General features: G+C 41.0%; 2 protein-coding genes across 3 annotated transcripts in view; one reads left to right on the forward strand and one right to left on the reverse strand.

Annotated features, from left to right (window-relative positions):
• Positions 1-860, forward strand: part of dek (DEK proto-oncogene) — a 62337-nt gene extending 61477 nt beyond the window's left edge. For both annotated transcript variants that reach the window (XM_080204025.1, XM_080204032.1), the window contains one exon: positions 191-860. In XM_080204025.1, coding sequence (XP_080060151.1) covers positions 191-202 — 12 coding nt within the window. In that variant the 3' untranslated portion in view covers positions 203-860. The remainder of the gene's footprint in view (positions 1-190) is intronic.
• A 1737-nt stretch (positions 861-2597) lies between these two features.
• Positions 2598-14758, reverse strand: part of kdm1b (lysine demethylase 1B) — a 145348-nt gene continuing 133187 nt past the window's right edge. Inside the window, exons 20-21 of the mRNA XM_080204011.1 lie at positions 8078-8230; positions 2598-2932 (exon numbers count right to left, since the gene is read on the reverse strand). Coding sequence (XP_080060137.1) covers positions 2849-2932; positions 8078-8230 — 237 coding nt within the window. The 3' untranslated portion in view covers positions 2598-2848. The remainder of the gene's footprint in view (positions 2933-8077; positions 8231-14758) is intronic.

A 14758-nucleotide genomic window follows, 5' to 3' on the forward strand; every position in this document is an offset into this window, starting at 1 on the left:
ATTGAGCAGTTATTTACTACTGTTTGTAGCTTTTCTAATCTTCAGTGGTGTGATTAGATATGACTGACATTTGCACTCATTTTACAAGTAGTTTTCCCAGGTTTTAAAGTATATTTTTAAGCATGCTTAATTCACAAATGAGTGAGTGAGAACTTTTGTGATGCTTGATTTTGTAAATTTTTTTTTTCAGTTAATTTCGTGATAAAACTGGCCTAGTTTGAAAGAAACCAGCAAAGGAGTGTTGAAAAGATACCGCCACCATGGTCCCATAGATTGAGAAATGGGATTGTTTAACACCAGCACAAATGAGAATGTATTTCCTTGTCAACCTGTGGGATTTACGTGGAATCAGTCTTATATGCCAATGTAAATTGAATATTCAACTTATTGCTCTTGATCTGACTTTTAAGACTTAAGTTTTATGTTACGTTCTAATCGTCTACTAGCTTTTTAAATGTTTATGGAAGTGTACATTTGAATCTATTGAGCTGTGAATAAATTACCCAGTAAATTCATTACTTATTATTACGGTTGTTAGGCATGTCTCATTTCTCACTAGCTAGAATCCAGTTAAGAGTTGGAAAATATTTTAGCCTCTTCTGTAGCTTTAAGTTGACATATTTGCATGTGCTATATCTTTTGCTGTTTAATTTTTAATTTGATCTTTGTTTTGTATTTACATGTCTTCAGAGCAAGGCCATGGTTTTAATCTTGAGTGGGGAGACTTTTATTGGAGCTGCAGTATGTCTACTGCTGTAGGTTAAGTTCTTATTTTATAGAACTAAGATTGTCTGTGGAGCAAATTTATCTGCCTTGGTTCCCCAAGAGAAAATAAAAACTTTATACACAATTAAGAAAAAGGCAGTTCAAGTGTTTTTTTTATTTGAGCACTTTTTTTAATAAACAGTTGAAGGATCAAAACCATTACTGGTTTACAGAAAGGAATCTTTCCAATGGAAAACATACAAAAAGTAGAATATCTTGCTGCAAGTCCATTTAAAAGGATTGGAAACACATGCTCAGAACAGGAATGGAGTTGCTTTAAGATTAAATCACAGTACATTGCCTACTGGTGGAATCTTTAGTGTTTTACCGTCCACTCTGGTTAATCAGTTTTGTGCTTAAATCCAATCATTAAGCAACCTCAACACAATCAGAAACTGTGCTGAAAAAACTTCCAGAATTTGACTTCCAGCAGCTTTTGAGCTAACAGACTATATAGTCTGCAACAACTGTGCAAACTAGAATAACTGTTTAATGTCATTGTCCTAGATTGTTAATTCAAATGCAACTAAAATAGGCAGTCCAGATTTGACATTCTAAATAAATGTTAGGTAAACATTGTTTGGGGGTATTGTAAGATGCTCTATGCTAAATAGCAAGAGTGACAAATTGAAAACTAGAGTTCAGAAAACTTTATTGTCCAGTGGACTGAACCATATACATCTGCACATGCAGAAATGTTTAAGTGTTTTGTATATCACTAATTCAGGAATTGAAGTGAACCTGAAACACACTTTTTGATATTGATGCACAGTAAAGCTGAGGTAATTATATTTCAGTATAGTGTAACTGATCAGTGGAATAAGGGGAAAGCTTTTGAGAATGCAATACCTGAGGTTTTTTTCAGTAATGCTTATGTCACACTAAAATGAGACTAATTTAGTCCATTTGCTTTGTATTATAATACTACTCTACCTATCTTGCATAACAACTCGTGCTCAACAGAATTTAATCCGTACCAATACTCATTTCCATTTGCAGGTAGCACAGACTCTAGGTAATCCAAACAACATGAACCAGATATTTACATCAAACTATGTACAGGATTTTAAAAAAATCTACAGACCTAGAAAATCCTGTTTTAACCATATATAAAATCAAATATGCAGGCACTTTGTCCACATTTGAAGTAGGACAATTCTCCTTGTGCTTCTTGTACTGTACACTTTACAATAGATAGCCCAGGTTGACCAAAAGGCAGTGAAAATCCTGTCACACAATTCATGAGGGTTTCACTTAAAGGCAAATTATCTTTCATCTCAGTCTGATCTATAATTTGCATATTGATCCACTCACTGAATCTAGTGCAGAGATGTTGCCTCATGCATTATGGAACTGTTGCTCAAGTAAGGATTTGTTCCAATTGAACAAATTACTAAATAGTTACTGCTTTTATCAATAAACTCGAAGAAAACAAACTAGCTTAGTGAAATTATGTTCAGAGTGGGCGTTCTATTATGAATAAGCCCAATTTGTTTGAAGCACCCATGTTTTTGGTGGGTAACAAAGATTCAGAAAACCAACCTTTCTCTAACTGACCATTTCCATGTGCCCTGGTCAATGCAGCAACTATTCTAGCCTCCAAGTTGCTAATTCAACAAAACAAAAATTGCAAAACAGAACTGAACAGTTCAAATCCTATGCATTAGATGTTGACTCTTTAACCATGCAGTTATTAATGATATTATGAACTTTATCAAATAAATTAGTATGGGTGAATTTGCACCATATATATATAGAACTGAACTTTGAGTATTTTATTAACATTGCCCTTTCCATGTTGAGATGGAAATATGTTGATTTTCTTGGGGGGGGGAGGGGCGGGGGAGTTGTATAATACAAATAGTTGCTGAAAGTTTGGAAATAACATTTACTTGTACTTATTTAAAAACTTTGGTTTATACACAAATCTTCATGCAGTCACTTGCAAAAATCCTCATTCATGATCTTAAAACTTAGGAGACCTACATGGGATTAAGCAATAATTTGTTTACAAGTACAGTACCTTATGTACAGAGTTTTCATTTAGTGCTTTTAACAATTATAAATTATAGAAAATCTTCATTTATAATGCAGCAATTTTACTTGCTTCTCTGACTCCACTCAGGTAGGCTCCAGTAACAGTCTGTGGAAAATGTCGATTTGTTGCCTAAATTAAAATTTAAAAAAAAATCGATTTTAAAATTAAATGACAAGTATCAACATATAAGCAGTTGGCCAGACTTTGCAAAAACATTAAGCTCATCTCTGAAAATAAACATTTCAAAAATATTACTAAACCAGAAATCAATGCCAAGCAGACAAATCAGCAGAGCACCTAATGAGATAATTAAAGGTTTTTTGCCCATCTTTCCAGGTACTGACAGACCCTCTTTACTCTGACCAACATTCCACTATTTTTCAAGTTCTGGGATGATATATTTTAAATCATGATTTTAGATTGTTTTTTTGTCTTGCTTTGGTTGTTTAGTTACAAAACAGAACTGTCATTTGTTCACTTCATTCTGCAGGAAAGATTTTGCTTTGTCTATTAATTTAGATGCTGTAAAAAGCCTTTCAACAAGCACTCTATTACATTATAGCAATTCACAGCAGTGTTGTGCTGAAAATTGAAATGAGTTGCACTCGTTTTCTGGAGTTCAGGATAAAGGCCCACTTGGTTTGCATTTTCATTTAGACATGCTTTATAAATTTCATCCATTGGGTGGACAATGTTTGCTTATCTGTGGTTTCACCTCCCTTTCCCAAAGGGACAGCAGCTATGGCAAAGCTGAGCTGCAGCCCAACTGAGGAGATTAACCTGGAAATGTCCCACTCTGAGTCCAGAGCTGTAATAATGGCTGTGTTCAATTTTAAATGTATCTTTGTGCAAAACATGAAGATTTGTCATATACAGATTCCACACCACAATTTTCTGTAGAGTAACTGCCCAACTCAAAGCTGTCCTCAAGGCTGGAATCTGTTTGAATCCCATTTAAAAGCATATTCCCTGTTTGCAAGATTTCACAGAACAATCCCTGTGAACACCAGGACACTACTGTATTTTGTTTCTGGCACTTGCTTTGTTGATTGTAGCTTGCAATTTATGCATCATCTTTACGGCCTAGTCCTGGATGCCCAATAGTTGAATTTCTACAGCAAATGTTTCCTCATCCAGAAGTTTGAGAATCAGACAACCATTATTGACTATATCAATTATGAATGGGTTTATAAGAAAGGCAAAGCAGTATCACAGCTTCTGCAAGTCACTACTGTTCAATGCACTGTTCATCATGAACATCTAGCAATGAATAGAGAGAAAATCAAGTGCAATTGGGCCTACGTTTTTCTCCAGCATTGCAGGCTCCATCTGTTACAAAACACAAGTTTGTTCAGTGGAATATCAACATATGTAACCACCACAAGTGCCATAAGTCCAACATTTCTCCTTTAACAAATGGAAGCACAATGAAGAAAGACTGCCAATGATAGGTAGTCCTTTTCGTTCAAATTCATCAAGGCCTGAGGCTGAATGCTAGAGAATTCCTCAGGTTATTTTATTTCAAGCTTGTAACATGAGCACTAATCTAATAATTCACATTCTATACAGTGAAATTGGAATTTGTGTTGCTAGTTGCTGAAACTATTTGCATCTAAAACTACAACAACTCCAGTTCTTCAATTCTCCATCATAGTATGACATTCAACAGCAACAGAACTAGTGTCAGCTTCCTTACTGAATGTTGAAAGTGGGGTTTGGTTAACTCTTGAGGGTACTCATGTAAAATTTTCATGATTTGATTCTTGGGGGCATTTAAAATTAATGGCTTTGCTGCGAGCAAGTAATGTATTGCAGACAGCCACATGGATTTCCTGCCTTTCAACACCAATTCAAAATATTCCACTCAGGTTTAAAATTTCTGTTTTCATCTTCATACTTCTGTTTGATGATCTCATTAACACAAATCTGAATACACTTAAATGCACCTTGAATTTATAAACTGTAAACACAACTTGTTTCCTGAGTGTATTAGAAAAGTTTCCAATCTTCACATTCAAAGATCCTGCCTTGGAATTTAGTAATGATGCCCCACCTCGCAGGATATTTTCTGCCTTCCAAGATTCTATTCCTGGATTCGAGAATACAGTCAAATTAATCTCAGCTCTTTAGCCATGCCAAGCAGAACACAACTGCTCCAATGGGGTACTTTTGCCCAAACAGCCTGCAGCAAGGAGTCAGCTGCCTTCTTGGACCGTTAAGGGCTTCTCTGCGGTCTGCAGTGCTTTCTACAATTGGAGACAGTTTCTCCTTTGCTTAAGTCCACAGAGACCTGTTCCTGATCCATTGTCCCCCATCTCTGGGCACATCTTCGGACCTATCCCTATCCCATCCCTTCTCCCTCTCTGGGACAATTACTGCCTACGGTAATCCGCACCTGGCTACCTGACCCTTTTTCTCTGATGCGCAGGATCTAAAAAGTTGAAGTCATATGTAACCCAATCCCAGCCTACACACGTGCAGGAAATCAGAAGACGGTTGGGACATGGAGTTCCCGATGAGCAGGTAAGTTGGGCTTCATAATTTCACATTAAAGTGAAATACAAAAAGCTGTTCTCAGACACCTCGCTCACAAGCCACAATTTGTCTTATAAACATGTAACAGCTAACCAAAGTGTAGAAGCACAGAATTGACCTGTTCCATCTCCATGATTGCAATAGTAGGTGACCAATGCAGTCCTGGTGGAAGTTCTGTCTTCACATTAAGAATACACTCAATTGTATAACACTAGCATTGTGCTAAATGGGATAGATTCAGAAGAGATTAGCTCGGAACTGGGCACACGAGTTCTTTGGTTAAATATAATGATCCACAATCTGTATTGTTTTGGACTGGCATATCCCTCACTGCCATCGTTAGAATAGGAAAGCAAGCAATCCTGGCTCAATGAGTAGTACAGGACAGTATGCCAGTAGTAAACAAGACACACTTAAAAATGAGTGCCAACTTGGTGAGACTACAACACAGAACCATGTGTGTTAAACAAAGGAAGCAGCATGCGATAGAACCAAACAACCTCACAACTAAATAAGCAATCAAAACAATGCAGTCCTACGACATTCAATAATGAGCACGGGTGAACAATTAAACAACCAACTGGTGGAGCAGGCTTCATAAATTCCCCAGTCACAACAATGAAGGAGCCCAGCATATTAGTCCAAAAGACAAAACTGAACCATTTGCAACTTATTCAGCCAGAATATCAAGTAGATAATTAATCTTTGCCATCTCCCGAAATCCCCGAACATCCAGTTGCTGGTCTACATCAACTCCTTACATTAAGAAATCGATAAATGCACAGGAAACACAATGGCCCTGTATGCTCTAGAACTAGCCACATCCTCAGCCAAGCTGTTCCAACATAGCTACAACACAAGCATCAAGTGGAAATTTGCCCAAGTGCATCTTGTCCCCAAAAAGCTAGACAAATTCAATCTAACCAATCCATAACCAAGTAAGAGTAAGGTAAAATTGACAGTGCAATCAAGCAGCACTATTTTATCAAAATCCTGCTTACCATTGCACAGTTTGGGTTTTGTCAGGGGTATTCAACTTCAGACCTCATTACAGCCATGGACCAAAGTTGGATAAAAGAGCCAAATTACATGGGTGAGGTGATGATTAAATGCTGCCTTGATGTCAAGTGTGGCATCAAACAGCAAATGGGAATCGAGAAAATTTGAATCACATCCAGGAGCAATTCAGAGAATCTAATTATCTCTGGACATTCAACTTAACTGGACTAGCTGTATAAATTGTGTAACTACAAGTGCAGGTCAGTGGTTGGAAATTCTGTGGAGTGTAACTCACTTCCTAACTTCCCAAAGCCTGTCACTATCTACAAGGCACAAGACAGGAGGATGATGGAATACTATCAATTTGTCTGAATGAGTGCAGCTCCAACAACATGCAAGAAGCTTATCATCCTAGACAATGCACTTCACTTAAATCAGCACTTCAACCTTACATTTCACTCCACCACTAGCACACAACAGCAGCACTGCTGCAACTTGCTAAAACCCCTTCAATAGCACTTTCCAAACCCATGACTGCTACCACCTAGAAAGACAACAAATGCATGGGAACACCATCTGCTGCAAAATCCTCCAAGACACACACCATCTTGACATGGAACTATATCACCATTCCTTCAATGTCACTGGCTCAAAAACTGGGATTTCCTACCTAACAGCACTGCAGGTGTAACTCAAACACATGGACTGCAGTAGTTCAAGAAGGCAGCTCACCACCAGCCAAGGGCAATCAAGGATGGGCAATAAATTAAATCCATCCTGTAAATGGATTTTAAAAACTGCATTGAACAGAACACAAAGGCTTTGCAAGTCAAATATTACTGGTCAAGAACTGCCAGCATTACTCAGAAAGAAACTTGTTTAATTAAATTCATGAAGTCAGTTTAACACTGTCTCTTCACTGATGGTAACATGGCATAGGACCTCACAAAACACCATGGTGTTGTTCTGATAATGGAATATAATTAAAATAGATTATAAATCCTGTTTCAAACGCTGTCATACTTCCTTAAACCTGAGAAGGTGGCTTCTCAAGTATTACCAACACAACTCAATGCTAAAATTAGTAAATAATTTCCTGACAAGATGGGAATTAATTGCACAGTTAAGATAGAAGTTGATAAAAATCATGAGGGGGTTGATTTTAAATTTAAAGAAGAATTCCAACAATTTAGGAAATGGAATTGGTTGGATTCCAGGAGTTTCTTGGTGAAAATATGCTGAGGAACTACACCACAACTGCTAGGTTTACATAAGCAAAGCAATTTATAACAGATGTTTGTGCTAATTTTGATTTTGTTAGATATAGGAGTGGAAAATTAACCCTGTATTTATAAGCCAAATACTATTTATGACCTTCAATCCAAAAGTTTCGCTTTAGCATTGACATCTGCCACACAACAGGTGCCTGGTTTCATTATAGATCAGTTTCCAAGCAGTTAATTCTATCCAAAATTGAATTCAGAAGACCATGAACATTTAAATTGGCTCAATTTTATGAAATCTGTGGATTGTTGATAAAAAGTTATTTTCACCATTGCAAAGTTTTTCATGAACTGATAAATTATCTCAGTAATAACCAAAGCAGAATAACGAATGTTGACAATTGGATGATTTATTGAATATTTTAACACTGCCACCTTCACGGGAATCTGCATGGGAGCAATTAAAAAAACTACATTCACAAATACTTGATTGTCACATTTTAAATTATCCACTTACCTCACCAGCAAAAAATACTTTTCCTTGTATATCTTCAGCAATTATATCATAAGCTTCACCACTTCCCCCTGCCTTTATAAAGCTGTAAGCCATCTGAGCCCAAGGATCCTTGCTCCAGTGAGTAACAAAGTATCTGATTGGATCTGGAACTTCCTGTAATGACATTTAATAAAATCTATTCAATTCATACACTGGGAAGGATCAAAGGCACAGAATGGAGTGCACTGAAGTGGATTAACAGATCTCTTATGTAGTTGCAGCAATCATAAATGTAAAATTTACTGATCATACGACAATGCAAGTATTGCATCAAGAAACTACTGAAGGCACTGGACATTGCAAAGGATGTAATAATCTCGGCAGAATGCTCAGAAACAGTGGTTACCCTAGTCAAGCAGATTTTACACTGGCATCTCCCTGGTAACGTGCAAAAGTATCCTGGCATGTCTGGCCAACAAAAGCAATAATGGTTAGTACATATATGGTGTCTGTATCTTTAAATCAGTACAGTAGAAGAGGGTCATCTGACTTGAAACACCAATGCGAACTGAGAGTAAGTGATCACCCCACAGGGTGAAGGCCTATCTCAGAACACATCAGGCTGCCTAGGGCTGCAACTCCTGTAGTTTCTAGTTATCAATAAATACCTTTTACATAAAAACATACATACATAGAAAATAGAAGCAGGAGTAGCCCAGTTGACTCTTCAAGCATGCTCTGCCATTCATCATCATGATGGCTGGTCGTCAAATTCAATATCCTGATCCCACCTCCTCCTACCCCACCCCACCCATATGCCTTGATCCCTTTAAGCCCCAAGAGCAATATTTAATTCTCCCTTCAAATCACACAATGGCTTGGCCTCTACTTTCTGTGGTGATGAATTCCACAGATTCACCACTCTGGGTGAAGAAATTTTTCCTCACCTTAGTCCTAAAAGAGTTACCCTCAAACTATGACCCATAGCTCTGGACTTTCCCCACCATCAGGAACATTGGGGGCGATTCTCCCAAAAGTGCTGAATTGGTGAGAAAACTGTTCCAGATCACTCAGTGCAGCGTCAGACCTAAATCTCCCCACTCTGGTGACCTCTGCAGTGCACAATCATGAATCTCATTAAAAACCCAGGGAGGCAGGGCCTAATCACACCAGAGTTTGACAGCCCTGGAACTCTGCGCATGTGCAGTGGCTTTGATCTGTCAGTCTCCATTTGCTAGCCAGCTCGATCATAGCCAGCCCGGAACCACCGCAGTGCTGTCTCTCCAGCATCCCTCATGGTCTGATCATGGCCCCCTCATCAATTCCTGGGCCAGCCCTGACTCACCACTCCCTCCCCACCCCAAGCACCCTAATGTCCACCCCACCCCTCCCAGCAGTGGTGATTTCCCCCCACTAACCTCACTCTGGCAGACTGCCCTCCGCTGACCCCTACAGAGTCAGACCCCTCCCCCCCCCCCCCCCAAAATCACTGGCCTCCCTCCAGCCCAGGCTGATTGTAATGCAGAGTGGCAGCGGGACTCCCCACCCCCACCAATTCCCCCTAAGCCCCATCCACAATAGGCCCTGCCCCCTTGGCACTGCCCAATGCATGGAGGGCAGTGCCAAGGTGCCCCATCAGCATGGGCACTTTGTCCCTTGGGCAATGCCGGGGGGCAAAGACTCCAGTGGGCCCCAATTGCAACCCCCCCCCCCCCCAACTTCATTCTGGCGGGGTCTCCCATTAGTTCCCCAAATGTGGGGTGCTACTCTAAACCCTGCTGGAATGAAATACTCTTGGCGGGGCAGTAGATGCTGTCGGGCCTGGCAAATTGCGTACCGGACCCAATAAAAATGTGAAAAATATATTTAGAATACATTAAAAAAGATTCAAATGTCTCACCTCTCTTAACATAAGAACACAAGAACTAGGAGCAGGAGTAGGCCATCTGACTCGAGCCTGCTCCACCATTCAACATGGTTGTGGCTGATCTTTTTGTGGACTCAGCTCCACTTATCTGCCCACTCACCACAGCCCTTAATTCCTTTATTGTTCAAAAATTTATCTATCCTTGTCTTAAAAACATTCAACAAGGTAGCCTTAACTGCTTCACTGGGCAGGGAAGCCCACAGATTCACAACCCTTTCTGTGAAAAAGTTCCTCCTCAACTCAATCCTAAATCTGCTCCCCTTTATTTTGAGGCCATGCCCTCAAGTTCTAGCTTTATTTGCCAGTGGAAACAACTCCCCTGCTTCTATCTTATCTATTCCTTTCATAATCTTATATCTTTCTGTAAGATCTCGCTTTATTCTTCTGAATTCCAATGAGTATAGCCCCAGTCTACTCAGTGTCTCCTCATAAGCCAACTGCTCAACTCCAGAATCAATCTAGTGAATCTCTTCTGCACCCGCGCCAGTGCCAGTATATCTTTTCTCAAGTAAGGAAACGAAAACCGTACACACCAGTTCTCGCCAGTTTCCAGCATGATCTTGACTGTGACTGTTCTCCGGCTTCAGGAGATGTACATATGTTCCCGACGCATGCGCAAATCCCACAAAATGGCCAACACGCAATTTTCTGGGCTGGATCCACCAGAAAAGTTGTGGGTCGCGATGGGAGAATTGGGCCCATTCTTTTGTACCTACCCTGTCTAATCCTGTTAGAACTTTACAGGTTTTTAAAATATCTCCTCAACTTTTCTAAACCTCAATGAATGTAATCCTAACTGACTTAGTCTCTTCTCAAACGACAGTCTTGCCATCCCAGGAACCAGCCTAGAAAACATTCGCTGCGCTCATTCTATAGCGAGAACATCCTTTCTCAGATGAGAATTCCAAACCAGCATACAATACTCTAGGTGTGGCCTCACCAACACAAAGTCTGCAGCCTCTTGACAACATCTGAAGTGTGGACCACTATTATAAATTGGTACTGGATAAATTTTGACAGCACAGCCTCCCTGTGAGTATCTGGTTTGGCTGATGTTTAGAAATGACCATTACTCACATGGTGCCTGTTTTTGGATGAATGAGTAGTTTAGCTAGTGCCAGACCCTGAGGGGCAAAAGATGTCATGAACCCAATGTGGCCAGCGAGTCAAAGCTGTAATTAATCTGAAAGCAAGACCACCCATAGCAATCGAACTAAGAGTGGAAAAAAATTGGATAAACTTAACTGAGAACTACAACAAACAGAAAACAAGGTAAAAGTAGGTGATCCTAATCTAACTGCGCAATGGCTATTTACATCAGGCCAAGGAGAAAAGGGCAATGAAAAGGTAGTAATAATTAAGAAATCTCTTAAAACAAGAAAAAGTACAACATTCAGCAGCAAGCAGTGAAGGAACTGCTGAGCATAAAGGTGTGAATAAAGGGTAAAAAAGGTTGACAGAAAAAGCACAAGAGATCATAGGATGGAACTCAAGAGGAGCTGAGGAAATGCAGGATGTTTGAGGTGAGGGATGCCGTTAGTGTCCCTACTGAATTCACTTGTGTGAAGTGCACCCATCTCCAGCTCCTTAAAAACCGTGTTAGGGAACTGGAGCTGGATGAACTTCGCATCATTCGAGAAGCAGAGATGATCATACGTAAGAGTTTCAGGGATCTGGAGACTCCAAAAAATGATAATAGATGGGTGACAGTGAGGGGGGGCTGGGAGGAAACAGCCAGTGCGGGGATCTCCTGTGGTTGTTGCCCTCAGCAACAAGTATTGTGTTGGATTCTGTTGAGGGGGATGGAAACCAGTGGTAACCCAGAGTGACCAGACTCCGAGCACTGAGTCCATCCCTGTGCCTCAAAAGGGAAGGGAAGAGAGCAGGAGAGCAATAGTAATTGGGGATGCAATGGTTAGAGGGACAGATAGGAGGTTCTGCGGCAGCAAAAGAGACTCAAGGATGGTATGCTGCCTCCCGGGTGCAAGGGCCCATGATGTCTCGGACTGTGTTTTCAAGATCCTTAAGGGGGAGGAGATCAGTCGCAGGTCATGGTGCACATTGGTACCAACGACGTAAGTAGAAAGAGGGATGGGGATTTAACACAGGAATTTAGAGAGCTAGGCTGGAAGCTGAAAGCGAAGACAAAATCATCTCTGTTGTCACCTCTGGTTTGTTGCTGGTGCCACGTGTTAGTACGTTGAGGAACAGGGAGAGAGTGCAGATTAACAGATGGCTGCAGGATGGTGTAGGAGAGGGGGTTTCATTTACTTGGATAATTACAGCACATTCTGGGGAAGTGGGACTTGTACAAACAGGACGGTTTGCACCTGAACCAGAGGGACACTAATATCCTGGGAGGGAAATTTGCATCTGTTCTTCAGGGGGGGGTGGGGGTGTAAACTAATTTGTCAGGGGAGTGGGAAAATGAGATGTAGTCCAAAAGCCAGTGTCGAGGATCGTGAGGTATTGAGGAAAGTACCAAGGTCACAGGAGTGTACAGGCAGGCAGGTTGATAGATTGAAGTGTATTTACTTCAATGCAAGGAGCATCAGGAATAAGGTAGGTGAACCTGAAGCATGGATTGGTACTTGGCACTATGATGCTGTGGCCATTACAGAGACATGGTTAAAACAGGGACAAGAAAGGTTGTTGGCAGTTCTAGGGTATAGATGTTTCACTAGAGTAGGCAAGGCGGTAAAAGAGGTGGTGGCATTGTTAATTAAGGCAGCTGAAAAGGCATTTTGAGGGCGATCTGCCTACTGAGGTAATATGGGCTGAAGTTAGAAATAGGAAAGGATCGGTCACGTCGTTAGGAGTTTTTTATAGGTCCCCAAATAGTAATAGAGGTGTGGAGGAGGAAATGGCAAAGCAGATTATGGATAGGTGTGGATGTCACAGGGTAGTTATCATGGGTGACTTTAACTTTCCAAATATTGATTGAAACCTTTATAGGTCGAATAGTTCAGATGGGACACTTTTTGTACAGTGTGTGCAGGAGAGTTTCCTGACACAATTATGTGGATAAGCCAACAACAGGTGGGGCCACATTGGACTTGGTACTGGGTAATGAACCAGGCCAAGTGTTAGATTTGTCTGTGGGAGAGCACTTGAGATAGTGACCACAATTCGGTGTCCTTCATTATTACAATGGAGGGGGATAGGGTCACACGACAGGGCAAGGTTTATAATTGGAGCAGGGGTAATTAGGATGTGATTAGGAAAGAATTAGGGAGCATAAGATGGGAGCAGAAACTGTCAGGTATGGGCACAAACGAAAAATGGAACTTTTTCCAAGGAACAAATACTACGTGTCCTTGATAGGTATGTCCCTGGCAGGAAGGGAGGAAATGGCCAAGTGAGTGAACCATGGTTCACAAAGGAGGTTGAATGTCTTGTCAAGAGGAAAACGGAAGTGTATATAAGGATGAAAAAACAAGGTTCAGTGGGTCGCTTGAGTGTTACAAGGTAGCTAGGTTAATGAGTTAAAGAATGGGCTTAGGAGAGCTAGGAGGGGGCATGAGAAGTCCTTGGCGGGTCGGATAAAAGAAAACCCCAAGGCTTTTTACTCTTATGTGAGAAATAAAAGAATGACCAGGGTGAGATTAGGGCCAGTCAAGGATAGTAGTAGGAACTTGTGCATGGAGTCAGAAGAGATAGGTGAGGCGTTGAATGAATACTTTTCTTCAGTGTTCACTAAGGAGAGGGGCCATGTTTTCGGGGAGGAGTGTGAGAGACAGGCTGACAGGATAAAGGAGGTAGATGTTCTGAGGGAAGATGTATTAGCAATTTTGAAAAACCTGAGGGTGGATAAGTCCCCTGGGCCAGATAGGATACATCCTAGGATACTTTGAGAGGCAAGGGATGAGACTGTGGAGCCTTTAGCTTTGACCTTTGGGTCCTCACTGTCCACAGGGATAGTGCCAGAGGACTGGAGAGTGGCAAATGTTGTTCCTCTTTTCAAGAAAGGAAATAGGAATGACCCTGGTAATTATAGGCCAGTTAGTCTTACTTTGGTGGCTGGTAAGTTAATGGAAAGGGTCCTGAGAGATAGGATTTATGACCATTTGGAAAGATTCAGTTTAATCCGGGATAGTCAGCACGGTTTTATGAGGGGTAAGTCCTGCCTCACAAGTTTGGCTGAATTCTTTGAGGAGGTAACTAGGTGTGTGGACGAAGGTAGAGCAGAAGATGTCGTATGTGTGGATTTTAGTAAGGCGTTTGACAAGATTCCCCATGGTAAGCTCATGAAGATGATAAGGTGTGGGATAGAAGGAAATTTGGCCAACTGGGTAAGTAACTGGCTGTATCATAGAATTCATGATGTGGAAATGCCGGCGTTGGACTGGGGTAAACACAGTAAGTCGTCTGACAACACCAGGTTTAAGTCCAACCAATTTGAGATTACTATCAAATAAATTGGTTGGACTTAAGCCTGGTGTTGTCGGACTTCTTACTGTATCATAGAAGACAGAGGGTAGTGGTGGAGGGAAAATTTTCAGACCGGAGGCCAGTTACCAGTGGTGTACCACAGGGGTCAGTGCTGGGTCCTTCGCTTTTTGTGATTTTTATCAATGACTTGCAAGAAGGGACTGAAGGGTCGGTTAGTAAATTTGCTGATACCAAGATTGGTGGAGTAGTGGATGAGGTGGAGGGCTCTTGCAGGCTGCAAAGAGACACTGATAGGATGCAGAGCTGGGCCTAAAAGTGGCAGCTGGAGATTAACCCTGATAAGTGAGAGATGATTCATTTTGGTAGGACAAACTTGAATGCGG

Source organism: Carcharhinus amblyrhynchos, chromosome 2 (genome assembly GCF_965287045.1).
Source record: "Carcharhinus amblyrhynchos chromosome 2, sCarAmb.v2.hapA, whole genome shotgun sequence".
In the NCBI taxonomy this organism is placed as follows: Eukaryota; Metazoa; Chordata; class Chondrichthyes; order Carcharhiniformes; family Carcharhinidae; genus Carcharhinus; species Carcharhinus amblyrhynchos.